Here is a 17,657-nt window from a genome sequence, read left to right on the forward strand (position 1 = left end):
AAGGCCTGCGCTGCTGGTCCCAGCACTATCAGGAGCACGGACTTAGATTCCTCCATCCATCCGCTTATCCTCACGAGGGTCGCGGGGCGTGCTTGGAACCTACCCCAGCTGTCTTCGGGCAGTAGGCGGGGGACACTCAGACTTTGATTTCAAACCTTATTTTTTTCATGCCATGTTATTAGCTACATATTGTTTCTGAAATGCTCTAGACAATTTCTGTGGTACAGTTGTTTGCACTTGTATTGAGTGGTCTCTGTAATGGTGCCATGATAGTGTCAAACTCATTCAGTACCAGCCAAGTCTAGACCAAGTCTGAAAAGACGTTTAAAAACGTCTTTGGGAGTGAATGAGTGAAGAGTTGGCTTAAGTCGGCGAAATTGAAGGCCGGCCTACACGCCACTTCTGAAATTAAGAGTCCACACATTTAAACATCATGATGCGGGATGGACTCTTTATGACAAGAGGATAAGATAAATGTGTTTAGCACTGTACAGTACAGACTATGGAAATGGCAGAATTCGTATATTCACAGAATGCATATTTGTTCATGACATTGTTCAGGAAACCTCACATGTCCTGTCTTTTCAACACAAATTAAGTATACTCTGCAGACAAAATCTGTTGCTTGGAGACCGTTGCCTGTCCATCATACATCAACATGTATCCTCTGATGGCGTTTCAGGTTACATTTTTGTGTGAACCGCTTGCCACACGCCAAGCAACAGTATGGCCGTTCTCCGGTGTGGACTCTCCGATGGGCTTTCAGATTGCTCAGCTTGGTGAAGCTGCGACCGCACAAAGAGCAGCAGAAAGGCCTCTCACCTGTGTGGGTCTGCAGGTGGGCCTTAAGGTTGCTAGGGTGGAGGAAACATTTCCCACACTGGCCACAGCGCAGAGAGTGCCTGAAAACGGGATGAGAGTCTGGATGGGATATAAGATATCCATGATGGGAGTTTGCAGATGGAGGCTGTGCTCTATTGTTAACCCATAGCGTGGCAGGTAATTTGTTTGCAAGGTGATCTCGCTGGACTGAGAGTGCGGTAGGGGGCGCAGCTTTAGATGTGGAGGGAATTTTGTTCAGCGAATCTACGTTGAATGTCTGAGAGTGAATTTGAGACAATGCTGCAGTGCTACCGGATGGTATGGGAGGAGGCTTTTTCAAGGCTCGGCTGACCTGTTTCACAGAAGCCTGCAGTCTGTCACATGTAGAATCTTTCGAATGCAGCTTTATTCCTTCCTGGATTGGCTTTTTCGTTTCCGCACACGAGAAGGATGCAATTCCTGCCTTTGTTGATGCCTTGTTACTCACATGCCCAGAGTCAGCACCACCACCATCAAAATCCTCCTGCTTAATTGGAACGCTTGGCGAGTTGGGATTTTGCATGGAGGAAGACTCGGAAGCAGAAAGCTGGTCTCTGCTTGTATTAACATGCCTCCTGTCAGCTTCTATAACAGAGTCTATTAGCTCTTCCTTTGCTTGCTGTAAAGAACAATTGCTTTTGGCTGGATGACACTTCCAGTCAGGTCTAACTCTGTGACGATGAAGCGTGAAGCCTGTCCAGCCGGTGTGCATTTCCACTGACAGATGTGTGGTCATGTCGGAGCTCTCCAGGCCTTCGGGAATGTTGTATACATTTGATATTTGGAGGTCTTTTGCTTTGTCAGTCTTCAAAAACACATCACCTTTGCCGGTTTCCTGGCTGTCACCTGGATAAGCATGTATCCTCACACTTGCACTGTCAGAATCAGAACCTCCCTCATCTGTGGATTAGAAAATGAGTTTCAATTACAAGTGTACCAAGAATAAATATTATTTTCATGAACAAAAATTGGATATGATTTCTTTCTATTTACATGTACATTTCAAGTGACACATATCAGACATATGAAAATAACCACACACACAGATGGCAAAATTGCTTAAAACAACGGCTGGCGAAAGTATTCGGCCACTTGATTTAGATTTTTTTTTTAACCATTTGCCACATTTAAATATTCAAACATAAATTTATAAAAAAGGTGAAGAATCAACAATCATTAAGTGAAATTTGATTTTCAACTTTTTTTAGAAATGAAAAATTCAAAAGTGGAGTGTGTAAAATTATTCGGCTTCTCTTAGTTCATATTTGTAGGACCGCCTTTTGTTGCTATTCCTCCTGCAAGTCATTTGGGGCATGTATCTAGCAGTTTTGCATGTCCAGAGACTGAATTTTTTGCTCATTCCTCCTTGTAAAACAGCTCCAAATCAGGCAGATTAGATGGAGAGCATTTATGAGCAGCAGTTTTCAGATCTTTCCAGATTTTCAATGGGTTCAGATGTGGACTTTGACTTGCCCATTCTAACACCATATTTGCTTTTTCACCATTTCATCATATGTTTTGCTTTATGTTTAAGATCGTTGTCTAGTTGGAAGGTAAATCTATGGACGGCTTGACGCGTGTAAGTAAAAATCCACAAATAAATCGTATCACATAAAAAGCTGCAAGGTTCAAAATTTGGGGGGAAAAAAAGTAGGGCTTATAGTCCGGAAAATACGGTCGTACTGAAGTGCTGAGATATACGGTACAGTAGCGGAAAACTCTTTTTCACTTGCTTCGTTGCACCATTTTTTGGGGGTCAGGGCTAAAATGAGGAAGAGCTGATGCAACCAAGGAACAACACGTCGCCCCTCCCTGGTATTTAACTGCCCTCATTTCAACGGTAGCAATTTGGCACAATTGCCATACCCTTATTTATAGTAATTTGGCCTATTTCTACCACTACAACGTGCCGTTAACCATCAAGCTACGCCGCCCCCCCAAAAAAAAATGTTACCTGAAGTGCTTTTCTTTTTCTTTTTTTTGTTATTTGGGCTAGAAATGTCTCTACAGTGAGTGTTTTTAATATATTGTTTTGCTTGAGAAAACACAGTTGTTTGATTATATGTCACCAATCACTGTATTTTGATGGCAAGTCGTCACTAATGGGATACGTCTGATCTGTGTGTTTAGTGAGTCACTCGCATTTGCACAGGGGCCCGCAGAGGCCGGGCCCCACAAACTTTAAATTTGAAGTGCTGAATAACTGTACATCACTCTCCATTTGGGGTAACACTTCATTCTTCCATGTGCAGAAGAAAGTTAGAACTTACTGACTTCTTCCTTCACATCAATAGCTGGCATCACATCAGCATGTTCAATTTTCTGAAAAAAAGGTCAAACACAAAATTATTCTTTCACTTGACCGTTCTCTTCATTTCAATAACCATAACGCGCCTTAGAAAAACAAGTGGTTTGATCTATAATTGGTATACAGGGTTCCCCAAGAGGAAATATAGGCTTCCTTTTTTTAAATTTCGTTTTGGGTTTAATTTGCACAGACTTAAGGAGATGAATTTAGCAGTTTTTGTAAGCATTTTGGCCATGGCTCTCTAATTGACGCTGAAGCAGTATTGCAAAATTGATGCCTGGCAAGAATTTTTTTTCTGCCACTGCTTTATGGTCGTCACATTGCTCTGACGTGGAGTAAAATTTACTTTGTGCATGGCAAGTTTCTATCAACAGGATATGTTCTTAACAAAGAGCACAATGGAAGGCCTGTTTCTATCACCACTGACAAAATTAACGTAAAGCCAAGGAATGTCTATCTGTGGGGCTGCACTACAAGTAAGCATCCACAAAAGCATGTTTTGGTGCATACTTCTGAGAGTGATTAAGTTTTATCCATACCAACTCCAGGCTGTTTAAAGGCTCCGGGCATATTATGATGCTCAACGAGGTTGTTGAGTCTCCTCAATGAATAGAGTGTTTTCAACAGTGGTGGTAGAAGCAGGCCTCCTGTTGCATGGTTTGTTCAAATCAGATCTTGTTTCAAAAAACTTTCCATGGATAGCGTACCTTGTATTTTAGTGTACCTTGTATTTCGCTTAAGAGAAGTGTACGGTCATACAGCTTCTCAAACTGGCGCTGAAATGCAGTCAGTGACAGAAAACTTTTTTCTTTTTTCAAAGCTTGTCCAATGTCAACTGGCAAGTCATGGGCAAGGGAATTTGCTTAACAACTACAAACCCCAAGCTGCCAAATGCTGACTGATTTACGTCTGTCTGAAAAATACCTGAGTTGAACCAGAAAAAAAAGGAAGCGTGTGAACCTGTGTGTCATTAGATTTTACATGTCTGCTGTGAGATAATCACATGTGTCCCCTCCTCTGGGGTGAGAATGGCAAGCGGTTCATCCGCCTCTGATTCTATATCACAGATCGGGCTGTCCGTCCATCTCGTGTCACTTTCATTTTTCCCAGCACAAGACATCAAAACATCTGAAAATAAAAGCATTCATTAATCATGTTTTTTTTAAATCAGTACTTCCAAGTACTTGTTTTGTGTCAGCTCTCACCACCATGCAGTTCTCCAAGTCTTTCTTCTGAGGTGTTGTCATCAGCATCACTTGTAATCTTAACAAAGGTGCCATCTTTTTTTCCTTCTTTCACACCACGATTTTTTAATTTCACCTCAGCGCATTCCAACCTTATCCTGAGGGTCTCCAACTCCTGGCTCTTGCGCTTCACTTCATCTAAAAAGCAATTCTCTACCAGCTGCGTGACCTTATACATCGTCGTTTTCACCACAGTCTCCATCAAGTCCAGTAGCTGCGTCTGGAAGGTGACAACGAGGGTATCCAAGTCTGACATGACGGGACCTCCGCGTGCGTTTCGTAGAAAAGTCGTTCCAAAATGAAAATAAATATTGGCACATACGATCGATGTGACACATACGATTTCTATTCGTAGTCACCACTATTAGATTCTTCTTGCTGACTGAATACCGCTTGTTGTCAACGTAGCAGCGAATACTTGCCTGCCTTATCTTAGCAAGCTTATGCTAAATAATGATCCCATTGACCAATAAACTGCAGTATTCGTGCGGTTTATATTATCGTAATAGTGCATGCTTGTAAGGTATCCCCACCTAAGCAAGCACAATGCAAGAAATCAAACTGCAATACATAAACACATGTTTGGTAATCAGACGAGCTTCTTGTTGCTAGACAGTGACGTAATACGGTGGCCGCTTAAGGCCCTGAAAAAAACGCGTTTCCCATAGAGAAACCCAAATGCTGCCCTACCACACTACAGGGTTTGTGAGACTGAGTTTTGTTAAATACAACTCAAATTTCCACGGTAGTGCTGCTACTGATAAAAAAAGATCAAGGATCTAATTTGTCCAGACCACTATGGATTCACCTAATTCAAATCTATTAACTGTAACATCAACCTGTTTTGGTACACCTGACGTTTGTCGATCACTGCTATCTTGTTGTAATATAAAGTATGTTAACCTCACACAGGCACGTATGCAACTTATTTTCACCATGAACCCTAATGCTGTATTTACAGAAGACAATGAGACAACTGTGTGACAAATACATGAGGCACAGGCGTCAAATTAATTTCAAAGCCACAATAAGTTTACATCATTTCAACTGGAGTTAATAAAAGACTATCATAATAAGTTTCAAATACTAAATACTAATCTACATTTGTGCAAAAATATGTTGGCTACTTTACTTCTGTTTACATACGGATCATTTTATAAAGCAGCACAACCGGTTGCATTTCTCATTGATACTGTTCTGTTTATTCATATAAGTCATATTAAAGTCAATAAGGGTAAGCAGTCATGGTGTGTTGTCTATTTGTATAGAATCACTGAGTATATAATTGGTATATGTATTTTTTTTCCAAATCATTTGTGATATGCACAAATGTCATTCAAAACCTGATAACATGCAGGTGTTCATTCAAGAAAAGACAACAACACAAGGAGCCTCTACTTCCTGTTAGTTTACTTCACAGATCAATTACATGTGTGCATTGATGCGATTTCAGATGATCCAGGCGTTTAAAAGTAAGGTCACACACGGTGCAATTGTATGGTCTTTCTCCTGTGTGGGTACGGTGGTGCACTTTTAATATGTCAGCACGTGTGAAGCACTTTTTGCATGTGCTGCACTGGTGAAGTTTGTCCTGTGTGTGGATTCTGTGGTGCAACTTTAAATTCCAAAGACGGCTTAATTTGCAACAAAGGTGCAATCAAATGGTTTGTTCCCGGTCAGGCCGCACCTGTGATTTTTCACGTCTTTCATTGAGGGGAAACCTCTACAGCATTGGCGGCAGATGTGAAGCCCTTGCCCGGAATGAATCTTTCGGTGAATTTTAAGGTTGCAAGATTGAGTGGACGTTTTTCCACAATGCTCACAGGCGTATGGTGCCCCCCTGCTCAATACGTCTGTGTGCTTGCCTGTGGGCCTCGAGAGTGGCAGAATCAGGAAAGGGTAGAGAGCACTGATCACAAATGTGCCTCCTATTTTCTTTTCTTGCAGACTGAACCTGGAATCGCTCTCCAAATCGCGGAGTATCACAAGCATTGGATACATATGAGGATCCTCCATACATTTGTCCTGGACTGTCCAAAGATTTGTCAATGTGAATTGGTCTTGGAAGCTCAATCTGCCATTTGAATTGTTTGAAGCCTGCGCAGGGGACATGAGTTGATTCCGGCCTCTGGTCAAAGCCAGCTTCATAGTTTATGTAGGACTTGGGAAATCTCTAGAACCTAGAGTGTTTACTTGGTCCCAGAAGATGAGAGCACTTGGTTTCTCACAAATAACAGGAGAAAATAACGAATAAATATCTGTGCACAATGGAAAAAAATGTTTGTTTGTAATGCTGAGTAGTGACATCTCTACAAGTCGGTCATCTGATTCAATGTTTTGCCGAATAAATATAGAAGGCACGAACCATCAAAATCCTCAGAATCCTTTGCTTGCGGTGTCACGTTAATGGCTTCTTCCTTGAGTAGTCGGTCTATATATCGCATATTAGAGGGCTACCAAAAACAAAATGAGAGACATGGGAAGTGATTGCATAAACACTGTAATCTAATAACAGCCACGGAAATATCAAGAAACAAAATGCTGTCATTACATAGTTTCTGAGATTTATAAATCAAACAGCAGTTACCGTATTTTCCACACTAAAAAGCGCACTGGATTATGAGGCGCACCTTCAATGAATGGCCTATTTTGTAATTTTTTTCATACAGTATTGGACGCACCGCTTTATAAGACGCAATCTAAAATGCATCTATCTAGTGACGAGATAGAGCTACGCTCAAGGAAATGCCAAGAGAACGCTACACTACACCCTGATTTATACATCAGATGTCAGTAAAACATATTTAATAAAGCAGCGACACAGTTCAATTGACCAACAGCAAGTTATAACATTGACACGTTAACGTTGAACTCTCTTGCCGCTGCTCTATTTCCATGTTCAACTGCTAAACCAATCACCTTATGTTTGAACTCTGCGTTGTAAGCATGTCTCTAGCAAGGAGCCATTTTGGGGTTGACATATTACCGTAATGACCATACACAAGACGCATCGGATTTTAAGGCGCTGTGAACTTTTAGGAAAATGGAAGGCTTTTAGGTGCGGCTTTTAGTGTGGAAAATACAGTGTTCGAAAAATGATGGAGGGAGGCATTAATCATTTTGAAAAGGCAGTAAGATGTTCTCTAACCCTACCTGTGCTGCCTCCACTTTAGAAGTAGATCAGAATCAGAATCATCTTTATTGGCCAAGTATGTAGAACACACAAGGAATTTGTCTCCGGTATAACACGCTGCATTAGTATCATCGTAAACAACAAATCATTGAACCATTTTAGAGTAACCAGTGGCAGTATTTGTAGTACAAGAAGATGTTTGTCCATATCCTTGTGCGTATTTATATCTTCCTGGAGTCCAATCTCTTGTTTAAGATTTAGGTCTGTTGCAAAGCAAAAATGGATTGGATTTACTTTGCAGGATGGTTGGAGTGGCCATGGTCTGGAAAGGGTTCTTTGGTTGGAAATGAATGTTTTGCATGCAACATGTAGGACAGAGCAGGTATTTGATAATGTCTACTTCGACAAAAATACTCCAAGCTATAGTACGAATATCAAAATGGAAGGCATGTGTTGTAATTTAGTCCCACACTTTTTTATTGGCACCAACTTCACCAAGCATGTCTTCCTTTTTGATTTGTAATATGGTCACAGAGGAACAGAAAACAACCTCACTGAGTTATTCCCACTAAGTTGGAAGCATACAATTGCCCAAGAGGCCTTTGTAAGATGAAGAATGAATACATGTACACAGGAGGATCTAATGACTGTGGTCAAACTTCTGATTGATGAAGAAATGTGTATATTTGTGGGTCATGATGTGAGAGTGTCTCATCAGCAACCTGTTGCAGTTGGGAACAACATTGATCGGTGACACCGCTGAAAAGTCCTTACAGTAAATGTCAATGGTTCAAGATGTCATGCTCTACCAAGAGCAACATATTTCATCACATACCTGATTGAAATGGTTACACTGGTAGTGTATACAGGTGCCCCCAACCATTTTTTGTGTTACAGACCAGTTGAGACAAGTACATGCTGTTTGTTCGCAGACCGGCAACCATTTTTTTTCATCAATTTTAAATTGCCAGTTTTAAAGCGATGGTACTTAAAACAAAGATTATTATCGAGTGATTCAACATTTTATTCACTTTTTTTCATTCCTTTCAAACAATTGTATTCAATAGTACAACAAATATAGACTGTTATAAAATCACACAGTATTATTAATAGGAAATAGAGCAATCAGGAAAAATAAATACACCTTATAATGTAGACATAATTTTAAAGGTATGATCAACATACGGCATTAGCATCATTGCTACTTGCAAATGTGAGGTCAATTTGTTACTCTTACTTACTCTTAGGTTCTTTCTTCTTTCATTTATTGATGGATTGTGTTTATTTCCACTTGTAAACCAATGTTAGAATGGGGAGTCCGATTAGCTAGAGTCACTCACATTTCCAGCGTAAATGGCCATAATAGCATAAATATGCTCAATTAGCTAGAGTCACTCACATTTCCAGCGTAAATGGCCATAATAGCATAAATATGCTCACAGCTCACTGCTGGTCGCTTAATATCACGAATCTCGATCATATAATCACCCAGCCCTATTTATATTGCCCTTTGGAAAGTAATGTTGGAGGGGATTGTGGGTTTGACTGACGCACAGCAAAAACAAACAAAAAACATCTTGGTCTATCGCTGTGCGGCCCGATAATGGTCCGCAGACCAGTGGTTGGAGACCACTGCACTAATACTACTACTACTACTAGTAGTAGTAATAATAATAATAATAATAACAAAATAATGACTTGAGCCCAGCATGCTTCCCTCCTGAGGTCTTTACTGATTTGTAAAATTCTTCTACCAAATAGCAAATGACCATGGTAACGAAAAAATATACAATGGAAGGCAAATTGTGACTCAAAAGCGCTGAAGATTACCTGAATGACACACTTCCGGTTTCTCCTCGTTGGACATCTCGAGTCTTTCGAAGTCAGGCAACTTCAGTAGTCCATCGTCGAACATTTCTTTGCGTCTACTTTCCGACCACTTAAATCTACTCTCTAATAATAATAATAATAATAATAATAATGGATTTCATTTACAAGCGCCTTCCAAGACACCCAAGGACACTTTACAATAACATAAAACACAAAACAATACGGGTTGAGCAGCGGCAGCCAAAACGCGCCAGCGTTCACTCTAAGGACTCAACCTGCTTCCTGCAACGTTTAACTTCCACCCAAAAACTCACCTCCACAAGTCTAGTGATCTCATACATGGCAGCCTTGAACACAGTTTCCATCACCCTGGAAAGTTGGGACTGGAAGGTTCCCAGTGGGTCTGTCATCACCCAGCTACTTGAAAAGTGAAGAGGATCTGGTGCAACAACTCACGCCTTGGAAAAATATTCTCGATTGCAGTTAGTGGAATTAACAAACGTTTGCTTGATGTGTTTTAAAACAATTTCAATTGTTTGAAACTAATCATGACTTCCGTGCTGATGCATACGGTTATAATATTCGCGGTCGACCATGCAAAAAAAATTTAATCCCAACATAGCTTCAAAAGTCACCCGTTAATGTTTTTCTTCTGTCTTCCGGATACAAACACACGTACTTCCGAGTTTTTAACTACGGCAATGAAATTAGAACAAATTTAACAAAATTGCGTCACTGTTTAACCAAACCCCGTAAATCTCCTTCAAAGAATTGCGCTGTTGTGAATACGGTGACAGCATTACACATATAAACGCAATAATCTCTGATTATGGAGGGCATATAAAAGGTACCAGTGGTCGACATTAGGAAAATCCGGATCAAAGTACAATTCGTCCTACGATCTTGAGGGCCGCGCATGCGCGTTTCTTGTCACAATAGACAACTGCAGCAGACGTGCGTCACACATTTTGCAGTTCCAACACGATTAGCGGAAACAGTTGCGGGAGGACATGTTGACAACGGCAGTCACGCCATGCCATGTATTGACTAACCTTGTAAATGGTGTAAAAGTAGACCTGTAATTCGTGACTCAAGCGAAAGAACAACAATACGATGTCAACGGACGATTTTCAAAACAAGTTCACCTCCTTTATGGAGAGTGTAGTGAAGAGCACAGTCGTAGAAACGACCAAACTTTTTGAAACTTTGGTTGAAGAATTAAAGGCTGAATTGTCAGAGGTCAAGACGGAGAACGAAGCTCTCAAAACAACATGCAGACAAATACAGGATGCGAAAACCCTGGCGATCAGTGAGTCCATCCAAAGTGGCCGTCTGAAGATGCACGATACAGCCGTTCAATGTGGTGAGTTATGTGAGTCTTAATATATAATTGGGATTGCGTTTATTAAATTAAAATGATGCACAAATACGTATTTTATTAGATGTATGTGCTCCATTCATCCATCCCACGCGCTCAGTAGATTTGCACTTGCTTGCCGCGTGTCATAGGAGGCAACCCTTATGATGATGCCCTTGTATTACGTCATAAATATGTGAAAGTTCACCCGAACACATTTGCGCGACCCTTAACCCTTATAAGAATTCCCTCAAGGCTGGTTTGTGTTTGTGTGGTTGTACGTTAGACGATGCCGTTGCATTTCCGGTAGCAAGAGGACAGCCATGTTACGTTGCCACTATGATTGAGAACATTTTTTTCTCTTCTGAAAACATGGTACACGTCAGTGCATGTTTTAGATGAGGATCCCGGATGTTGTAATGAGAGCCTCTCAAAGAACAAACTTCACAGTTTGCATCGGCCATTCAGAGTACTGTATATTATCACAGCATTATGAATCGTGACTTACGGAGTTCAGGTTTAGATTTCTAAGTGGTTTTCCCCCTGATGGGCTTTGTAGTTCCTGTAGTTGTCGGACACTAATTAAGTCCCTGGAAAAGACGCCTTGTTGGTATGACAGGGTCACAGATCATTTTCTTGAAAAGGAAGGGAGAGTAGAATTTACGTATAAATAAACGGACACATTTTATGATGTCGGCCAAAATTGAGCTTCCCCTCTTTGACAGACCAGCATCCGCCACTGCATGATATACTTTCACTGCAGTAGGGCGTGTGGACATGTTACATTATGGAAATGACGGCCATATTAGTGTTGCGTTTCGAAAAAATGAAGTCGGATTTATCCTACTTGGATTGCACCAGTCGTGAATTCAAAGTGTTCCAGGCGAATGCAAATAACAGAGATGGCTTTTGTATTTTCATAATTTGCTTTATCTTATAAGCTTGATTTCATATATTTCATTGAATAACTACATGCTGGAAGATAGTGGAATATAATCACGCAGTCAGTTCAGTAGTTGATGTAATTTAGCACAATTTGCAACAGTGCAAGGAGGGAATGAAGCCAGAAGGATTTGTACAAGATCCTACTCCGATTCATATCATATCAAATGAAACATTCCTGGATAAGCAGTACAAATGAAATGACACAATAAAATGGCAATAAAGTTGACATAACAATGACATAAAAGCAGAATTGACATTTCTTAATTGAAATTGAAAACAATGTTAGTGATGGGGGGGAGGGGGGGGGGGATCACTGTAGTTTTAGCTATACGTTCAGTGACTTTAAAGGCTGGATAGGAGGATAGAGGATACATCTTGAGTTATTCCAAAGTTTAGGGCCTCTCAATGCAATATTAAACTGATGGCAAGATGTCAGACAAAAGGGTAAATGGAAATTGCAACCATACCTTGTTGGGTACAAATGAAAGCCAGCTGAAAAGGCATAAACGCTTTGAAAAGTGTCAGGGATATCCTGTTTATTGTAGATATAAATCTATACAACCAGGAATGGACGTAATTGAGCTTATAATTATTGAATATTTTCTAAAAACAGGCGAAGAATCATGACCAGTACAAATCACCATTGTATTATGTGAAATTATGTCACGTAACTATATTTATGTAGTAATCAGTACATGCTTTTATATTGCTTTGAATTGTGTTTTACCATTCACGGTCTGTTTCTCCATGGGGATTGTCGAGGGACGTCAGATTGAAGCAACTTGGTGAAGCTGGGGTAGATATTTTCTTCTCCGTCTTCTCAACTTGGACCTCCCAGTTTGAGTGGCGTTCCAGTACACTTTACATTTCATGAAAAATGTTCACGTGATCTAAGGGGTCAAATTATAGCTCAAAAGGTTACGTTACTAAAAATGCAACTATCTTCTCATATAAAAGGGGTTCAAAAAACGGCGACTGACTGAGCCATTTAACTCGAGTGACAGACTGTTAACCAATATGTGTAGGTTAACTGTTATCCAACTACAATAACTAGTACATTATATAGCCGTACTATTTACTACATTGTTAACAGCGACTTAAGCATGACATTGAACAAGCGACACAATCTTAGCTGTAGGCGTAGCTGCGTAGTTACACATACACTTTTGTCCACAGACCAAGCCGGATAGCCGGATGACCTCAACCCTACACTCCCTTCGGGGGCCATCCTTGATGTTAGGGACTCTATAAAGTGTGAAGGCCGCATCTTAGCTGCTCTTCTTTTTCTCTGGTCGTGAGGTGAAGCAGCCCAGGCCTGAATTGTAATGAATGAACTCCAGTGCTTGAAAGAAACACACGAGAAAATCTAATTCCTTCTCGTGTGGTTTTTGATTCTGATTGACATCCTTCCTTGAAGATAAACAAACACTCATTGAGTAAATGGTGGCACGGGTATCATTTGTGGGCTTTTGCCTTGGTACCTGAATTGTACTTGAAAAAGAAACCAATGCCATGCACCTATTTGCTGAAAATATCAACATTCAGCAAGCTGTAGCTCTCAAACCCCTGCTCCAATTGATCCAAACATTGAGATTTAGTGAGTGCCATCACAATCAACATCATTAAAATCTAAATCTGCTCGGTTAAACCCACTGGCTGATTTGGCATGGAATGACCCAGTGCCAATGTCACCTCGTTTTTCTTTGCATTGCATCAAATCACGTCAGTGGTATTTAGTTGTATTTCATCTTTCTTGCACTGAATTGTATTTTATTGTAAACATTGAAATGACATAATTTGACTTTGCTTTTTCATTTCCAGACCTTCCTCGCTGCCCTATGCTGGAAGTGCAAAGCATGGAATTACAAAACAAACAAAGTGATGAAGAGTACTCGGCGTGCACCTCACTGAAGGACCACGACTATGAGATTACAAAGGATGTGCATTCAAAGCAGACGGTAGTGAAATGTTTAAACCCCTTTTGATGGCACTCAGCCCCAGTTATGCTGAATAAACACACTGGCTCCACACGATCCACACGGGTATACTTCCACCACTCTGCTTTTCTCCTGGGACATTTTACGGCTAAGGTGTATCGGACGACTGACATAATAACTGTGCGATGCATGGGGTGACTGATGTAAATATCGCGTGGCACAACAAATTTGTTGCCAACACTGATAATTATTGATGGTACCGATTTGTTGTTGCAGCCTTACTTAAAGGTAAATCATTAATGCTACTGCTGTAATTGATTGATTATGTTTCTCTCCGACACAAAACCTGCATAAAATGTTGTTTTTCCTTCTGTTGTAGGTATTAATAGATGAGTCTACGCATGTCCGGTATGTGTCTGAAGGGACCAGTACTGATGGCAGCAGAAAGTCACCGACAAAATCCATTGTCGCCCATCTCCGGTGTGACCTCAAAATGCGCTCTCAAGCTGAAAGAACAAAAACAACTCCGGAAACATTAAACAAACAGAATATGAGCTCCAAGAAACCTACATTGGAGAAAGGCACTGCTACTGAACCAGAGACTGCTATTGAACAAATTCCAAAAAGCTCCGAAAAGCCCTTTATAGCTGAAGATTGTGCAAGTAAAACATTTGAATCTCCTCTACACCCGAGGTCAAAATCAACCACAGGTGCAACTGACATGACAGAGACAAAATTATCCCCGCTGAGCGATTGTACGGGCAACCCGTGTATCAATAATGCTGCCTCTAAAAAGTTAGGAGATTGTAACCAGACTCTTGAGTCAGGTTCAACTCAAGAAAAACAAACACAAACGCCGCCGCCTGCTGTGATCACCAAAAAGCCGAGTGCCATTAAACTGGAAGATAGCCCAAACAAATCAAAAGCCACTACTTTGTGTCTCAGGTCCAGTACAACAAAAGATACCACCGCCACTCAAAAGACTAAATTCCCACCTGAGAGTGCAACTGCAAGTGATACTAAAGGAAGCACCGCTAAGAAATCTAGACTAAATCAAACTGTGACTGTTCCAGACCATGATGTAAAGTTACAAAATGCAAAGAAATTAGCCAAAGCGGCAAAGTCTAAGACTGTAGACAAAAGTAAGCAAACAAAATTGAAGAAACTTAATCAAGCAGTGAACGATTATAGCACCGATGAAACGGCAACCAAATGTCCTTCTCAACTCATGTGGACTCGAGCTAGAGAAGCAGCCTTATTAAGAGAAACGAGGACGTCACTTTTCCAGAGACGGACAAGCATCCCAAGATCTCCGGACCATTCTGCAGTCTCTCCCCAAAGTCTTTCTCACCACCTGACACATGTGAAAGCCTCACCTATTGTATCCCCACCGCAGCTTCTAACGGTCCCGGGTGAGCAGCTGCTCAAAAACCAGTGCGGGGAATGCGGTCGCGTTCTTAGTAGCAGCGCTGCTCTCGAGAGCCACGTCAGTCTCCACACCGGTCACAGACCCTTCTCTTGTACACTCTGCGGAAAGAGCTTCCCTGACTCCAAGGGTCTAAAACGACATGGCAGAGTGCATGGCAATGGGAGGATCCACATCTGCCAGGAATGTGGGAAGGGTTTTGTCTACGGTTTTGGCCTCACGAAACATGTCCAGATGGTGCATGGCAAAATTAAGCCGTTCGTCTGTCAGCTCTGCAACAAGGCATTCTTCACAAAGCGAGATGTGGAGACCCACATACGGATCCATACGGGGGAGAAGCCATTCCACTGCCATCTATGTGAAAAAAAGTTTGTCAGGAGAGTTGAACTCAATGTGCATCTGCGGTGGCACAACGGGGAGAAAAGACACTGGTGCCCATATTGTGGGAAAGGATTTTTAGACTACAACAACCTGAAAAGACACAAGTATATCCATACAGGAGAGAAACCACATTCTTGCCCACATTGCCCCAAACATTTTACGCAGTCTGGACACCTAAAAAAGCATGTTAAAAATGTACATAAAGTCAAATGAAAGAGAGTCAAATGCTTTTTTGAAATCTCAAGTTTTTATTGTAACATTTGACGTCTAAAATAATTTTTTTTTTTTAAGTCTTGTGTTTTAATATACTTTTAAGTAACTTGATCTTGTTTGTACTTGCACATTCTGATGTTAATATACTTGTTTTTGGCCCCATTTGTATAGTATCTACCCGTACGTGCAACTAGATGAATTACGCATTGCATCTAGTTCCTTGTTGACATTTTAGTTTCTGAAGCCTTCTGCTTGTAAAAGGTTGCATTAAAAACTTTTCCCCTGACATTCTCCTTGTATAACTAATTGAACCAGTAGTAAGTAGTTTTGCAAAAAACGTTTTTACATTAATTTAAAAAAACAAAACAAACAAAAGCATTCAGTACCGGAGTTCAGTGCAATTTATTTCACATAACATTTGTCACACTTTAAAGTGTTTTCCTGCATCGAAATCAATGAGGAACTTGCACTGAACATGCAGTAATGTAACATATTCAAGTCAATTATATCAATACAACATGTTTAAAAAAACGTACGCCGATAGGAAGTTTATGATGAGTGGTGGTTTATATGTTGACAAGTTGAAGTTTTAGATGTAGATATAGAGTATTCTGCTCTGGCAGCAAAATCACAATAAATATAGGACATGTTTTAGTCAGGGCAGCATGGTGGTCTACAGGTGAGCACATCCGCCTCACAGTGCAGAGGTGCAGCGTTCGTATCTGGCTCCGGCCTTCCTGTGTGGAGCTTGAATGTTCTCCGTGCCTGCGTGGGTTTTCACCGGGTACTCCGGTTTCCTCCAACATTCATGGTAGATTAATGGAAAACTCCAAATTGTCCCGAGGTGTGAGAGTGAGCGCGGATGGTTGTTCGTCTATGGGTGCCCTGCGAGTGACAACCAGTTCAGGGTGTACCCCACGTACTACCCGAAAACAGCTGGGATAGGCTCCATCACACCCGCACCCCGAGTGAGGATAAAGCGGATCAGATGATTGCTGGATGTAAGTCAAGTACGTGTAGGGTTATTTTTGTTTTTTTAAGGGCACACAAATGATCAATTTGCAGATAATTATGTATTGATAGTTATGCCCATGAATATCAGGGCATTGACACAATCTTTTTGGCTCCCAACACCACCACAATGGATTTGAAATGAAACTTTACCTGAAGACATTCAGTGGTATTTTGAGAATATTTACATTAAAATGAATTTGGAAGGAAGAACAACAATTTGTAGGATGCTTCCCTCTAATGCAGAGGTGGGCAAACTACGGCCCGCGGGCCGAATCTGGCCCGTTGGTCTTTTTAATCCGGCCCGCCGAAGGTTGGTCCACAATTAAGGTTCGATGTGAATGATTGCATTCATTTCAATTGGACTTGTAATGACCGTCATTTCACCGCCAGGTGGCGCATTGACTTGAAGTTGCAGAACACGGGGAGGGATCTTTTCGACCACCTAGGACCTCTGTATCGCTCTACTTCTACTGGTCTGATCACAACCCATCTGCAGCAATGCACAGGCTAAAATAGGTAATCAACAACACTGTTGTCATTTAAAAAAGTATATTAATACAGTACTTTCATGCTTTTGTTCTGTTGATGTTTGATATGGACCGTCAACAAATGCAGTTTTTTTTTTTTTTATGTACCATAGCTCGTGCTGACCTGGCCCTTCTGTCAAATTTTAAAAGTCAATGCGGCCCCCGAGGCAAAAAGTTTGCCCACCCCTGCTCTAATGAGACAAATGAGTCATCAAAAATCATGGGCCTGACTGTTTGTACAGGACTATGAGTGGTGACCCCTGAGGGGAAAAGCCAAAAGGAAAAAAAGAGGAATGATAGTTGAAAGACTGCTGTTGGTGAATCAATTATAAGCACAAGACACAATATTGAGTCCCTTCACATAAAATGCTTGTAAACTATTCTCTCATCGCATTAGACGGGAAAGTTACTTTGTGAGCTGTATGACTAATGAAGGGAATCACTTGAAGGTGAAACGTTTGTGTGTTGTTGTTTTGGGTTT

At 41.0% G+C, this 17,657-nt stretch overlaps 3 protein-coding genes and 1 long non-coding RNA gene across 5 annotated transcripts; 1 reads left to right on the top strand and 3 right to left on the bottom strand.

Annotated features, from left to right (window-relative positions):
• Nucleotides 1-431: 431 nt before the first annotated feature.
• LOC147200634 (uncharacterized) lies at nt 432-5,653 on the bottom strand. Of its 2 annotated transcripts, XM_086119484.1 has the most exons (5): nt 4,375-5,653; nt 4,173-4,297; nt 3,132-3,183; nt 1,684-1,761; nt 432-1,614 (listed from the first exon to the last, which is right to left on the bottom strand). In XM_086119484.1, the coding sequence occupies exons 1-5, from the start codon at nt 4,667-4,669 to the stop codon at nt 647-649; spliced, it is 1,518 nt and encodes a 505-aa protein (XP_085975610.1). In that variant the 5' UTR covers nt 4,670-5,653; the 3' UTR covers nt 432-646. The 2 variants fall into 2 exon arrangements, with proteins under 2 accessions (XP_085975610.1, XP_085975609.1); XM_086119483.1 differs by having other exon boundaries at nt 432-1,761.
• A 148-nt stretch (nt 5,654-5,801) lies between these two features.
• Nucleotides 5,802-6,717, bottom strand: LOC147200635 (zinc finger X-chromosomal protein). The gene is given in 4 exon segments (XM_086119485.1): nt 5,802-6,051; nt 6,054-6,252; nt 6,254-6,468; nt 6,471-6,717. Coding segments are annotated over 4 exon segments (729 nt in total). The 5' UTR covers nt 6,562-6,717; the 3' UTR covers nt 5,802-5,827.
• Nucleotides 6,718-8,005: 1,288 nt separating this feature from the next.
• On the bottom strand, nt 8,006-10,114 carry LOC147200636 (uncharacterized). The gene is made up of 2 exons (XR_015101784.1): nt 9,691-10,114; nt 8,006-9,499 (listed from the first exon to the last, which is right to left on the bottom strand). It is a non-coding gene; the product is annotated as an uncharacterized LOC147200636 (long non-coding RNA).
• A 146-nt stretch (nt 10,115-10,260) lies between these two features.
• On the top strand, nt 10,261-15,923 carry LOC147200637 (uncharacterized). The gene is made up of 3 exons (XM_086119482.1): nt 10,261-10,739; nt 13,500-13,636; nt 13,995-15,923. The coding sequence occupies exons 1-3, from the start codon at nt 10,490-10,492 to the stop codon at nt 15,633-15,635; spliced, it is 2,028 nt and encodes a 675-aa protein (XP_085975608.1). The 5' UTR covers nt 10,261-10,489; the 3' UTR covers nt 15,636-15,923.
• Nucleotides 15,924-17,657: the final 1,734 nt, after the last annotated feature.

This window comes from Hippocampus guttulatus, chromosome 9 (genome assembly GCF_054856545.1).
Source record: "Hippocampus guttulatus isolate MCC_2025c chromosome 9, RoL_Hgut_1.0, whole genome shotgun sequence".
NCBI lineage: Eukaryota > Metazoa > Chordata > Actinopteri > Syngnathiformes > Syngnathidae > Hippocampus > Hippocampus guttulatus.